The sequence below is a fragment of the Stigmatopora argus genome, chromosome 20, assembly GCF_051989625.1.
Source record: "Stigmatopora argus isolate UIUO_Sarg chromosome 20, RoL_Sarg_1.0, whole genome shotgun sequence".
NCBI lineage: Eukaryota > Metazoa > Chordata > Actinopteri > Syngnathiformes > Syngnathidae > Stigmatopora > Stigmatopora argus.
Window position 1 is genome coordinate 12,217,303 of NC_135406.1, and position 2,500 is coordinate 12,219,802.

General features: G+C 42.6%; 1 protein-coding gene across 1 annotated transcript in view; it reads left to right on the top strand.

The window, feature by feature from the left end:
• LOC144066123 (uncharacterized) overlaps window positions 1-2,500 on the top strand; it is a 16,857-nt gene that overhangs the window by 13,156 nt on the left and 1,201 nt on the right. The window contains exon 3 of the mRNA XM_077589469.1: window positions 1,380-2,500. This exon is cut by the window's right edge and continues 1,201 nt beyond it. Coding sequence (XP_077445595.1) covers window positions 1,380-2,500 — 1,121 coding nt within the window. The remainder of the gene's footprint in view (window positions 1-1,379) is intronic.

Genomic DNA, 2,500 nt, shown 5'->3' on the forward strand with positions numbered 1-2,500 from the left:
TGGATTGGAAAAAAATGTTTGATTTCTTCTAATTTGCCATCCATTAACAAAGTAACACGTAACTAGTGGTTTAATAGTAATAAAATGTGTTTAATCTAACTAAAATTGGGCGTTTTTCGCCGACGGGAGACAGAGACGCACAAAGGGGCCAGGGGGGTTCGTGTTTTTTTCCACGACAACGCACTCGTAAACGGAACAAACAAATTTAAATTAACTTGGATTAATATATACAGACAGTCAAACATACGTTTAATGTGACTTTACACAAAACTGAATTCTAATTTTGTTTTAATCTTTTTTTTTTACCTTCGTTCTGGCCGGGTTAGTTGTTTGCCACGCCTCCACCCTCACGTTCGCTATCGATGGGCTGTTTGCTGTTGTACTACGTATTCCCTTCAAAAATATTCCGAAAATGATGCACACAAATGTCCTCACAATAGGATAACGCACGACCACTTGCCAACGAGAAGTAGTCTTGTAATATTAGCAATCGCTCCGCTGCTCATAAGAACATCAGTGGCTCGCAACTCCCCCTTTGTAATATCTCTGGTCGCAACCGCTTTGAACGGCGCCTATAAGAGAGAGTTGCGACCAGAAATATTACAAAGAGGGAATTGCGAGCCAGTGCCGCTGATGTTCTTATGAGCAGCGAACGAGAAGTAATATAATACTCCTCGTATTAGATAATAATAATAACAGGAAATGCAACAGCTGAGCTTACCCACAGATTGATTGTGGGTAATGAAGTTTTATTCTGAGAAAGAGTGCCATTGCCTATCGGCGTTGTGTGCACGAGTATACTTCATTACCCAGAAAGCCCTCTTTTTTTCCCGCGCATGCGCGTTGTGCGTTTCCTGGTCGAAACTTGTCTGAATAATTCGTTCGGTGCTCTTGTCTGAATAATTCGTTCGGTGCTCGTAGATATTGTTATACACGAAAGAGATGTGGCAAAAAAGCCAGTGACTATAATGATAAACAGCCTCTCATGTCATGGCCACCTTGCTTGGTTGCATCTCGAAATTTTAATTGTATCGCGACCGAATTATTCGATCGAAATTTTCGCTGTACCACGAGCATGTCGTATGACGAGCTGTCGTATCACGAGGTACGACTGTAGAGGTAGAACAAGTCATAAAAATGGGAGGCGTTGATACAAATGAAGGAGGTGGAGTACAAAAGGTGTAGTGCACATTTTAACCAATCGGTTTAACTAAAATTCTATTCTAGTAACTTTTAATACATCAGAGTGCAAAAGTGTGCAAGATTAAATATAAGAATACAATTCATATTTCACAGTCACGCGTACACAACTCATGGTTTTCGATTATTCCGTGCTAGATATCGATTGTCCTCATACACCTTTTCTTTCCAAATCAAAGGGAGGGAGCCAGAGTTGCCTCTACACCAAAAGAGAGAAGAGCAACTTCCAATCAAAAAGGAGGAAGAGGAATTTCCATATATTAAAGAAGAAAAAGTTGTGAAAAATATCACTAGGTTTACTGTCAAGCCCTTGAAAGGGGCAGATGATCTGAGCGTGGTCAGCAGATGGGCGGAGCCTGCACACACCTCAACATGGCTCCAAATTAGAGAAGTGGAGGAGTCAGAGTTCCCTCAACACCAAATGAGAGAAGAGCAACCTCCGATCAAAGAGGAGGAGCAGGATGTCACCTGGTCAACTGGTGAGCCCATGAAGAGGGAAGATAAACTGGGCGTGGCCAGCGGAGGGGTGGAGCCTGCACACACCTCAACGTGGCCCCAAATTGAAGAGGAGGAACCAGAGTTCCCTCAACACCAAATCAAAATGGAGGAAGAAGATGGCACCTGGTCTACTGGTGAGCCTTTCAAGATTGAAGATGATCTGGGCGTTGTCGGCAGAGGGGCGCAGCCTCCGAACGCCAACTCAGCAGAAGGATGGCAAGCAGACAATTTCATCTCTCCCCCACCAGATGGCAACAACGTGCTTCATGACGATGAAGGTCTTAAGAAAAATCCCAGTGGCTGCAAATGCTCTCAGTGTGGGAAAACCTTTGGGAAAAAGTCTACTTTGAAAAGACATATGGTTACCCACATTGGGGAGAAACCCTTTCCATGTTCAGTTTGTGGTAAAAAATTTACAGAGAAGGGAAGTTTAAAAATACACACAAGAACCCACACCGGTGAAAAACCATTTTCGTGCTCGGTTTGTGGTAAAAGATTTTCAGAGAAGGGACGTTTAAACATACACACAAGAACCCACACCGGTGAAAAACCATTTTCGTGTTCAGTTTGTGGTCAAAGATTTACACACAAGCAAAGCTTAAAAATGCACACAAGAACCCACACAGGTGAAAAACCATTTGCGTGTTCAGTTTGCGGTAAAGCCTTTTCTCTACAGCATCACTTAAAAATACACACAAGAACACACACTGGTGAAAAACCATTTGCGTGTTCAGTTTGTGGTCAAACATTCACACAGAAGGGAAACTTAACAATTCATGCAAGAACACACACAGGTGAAATT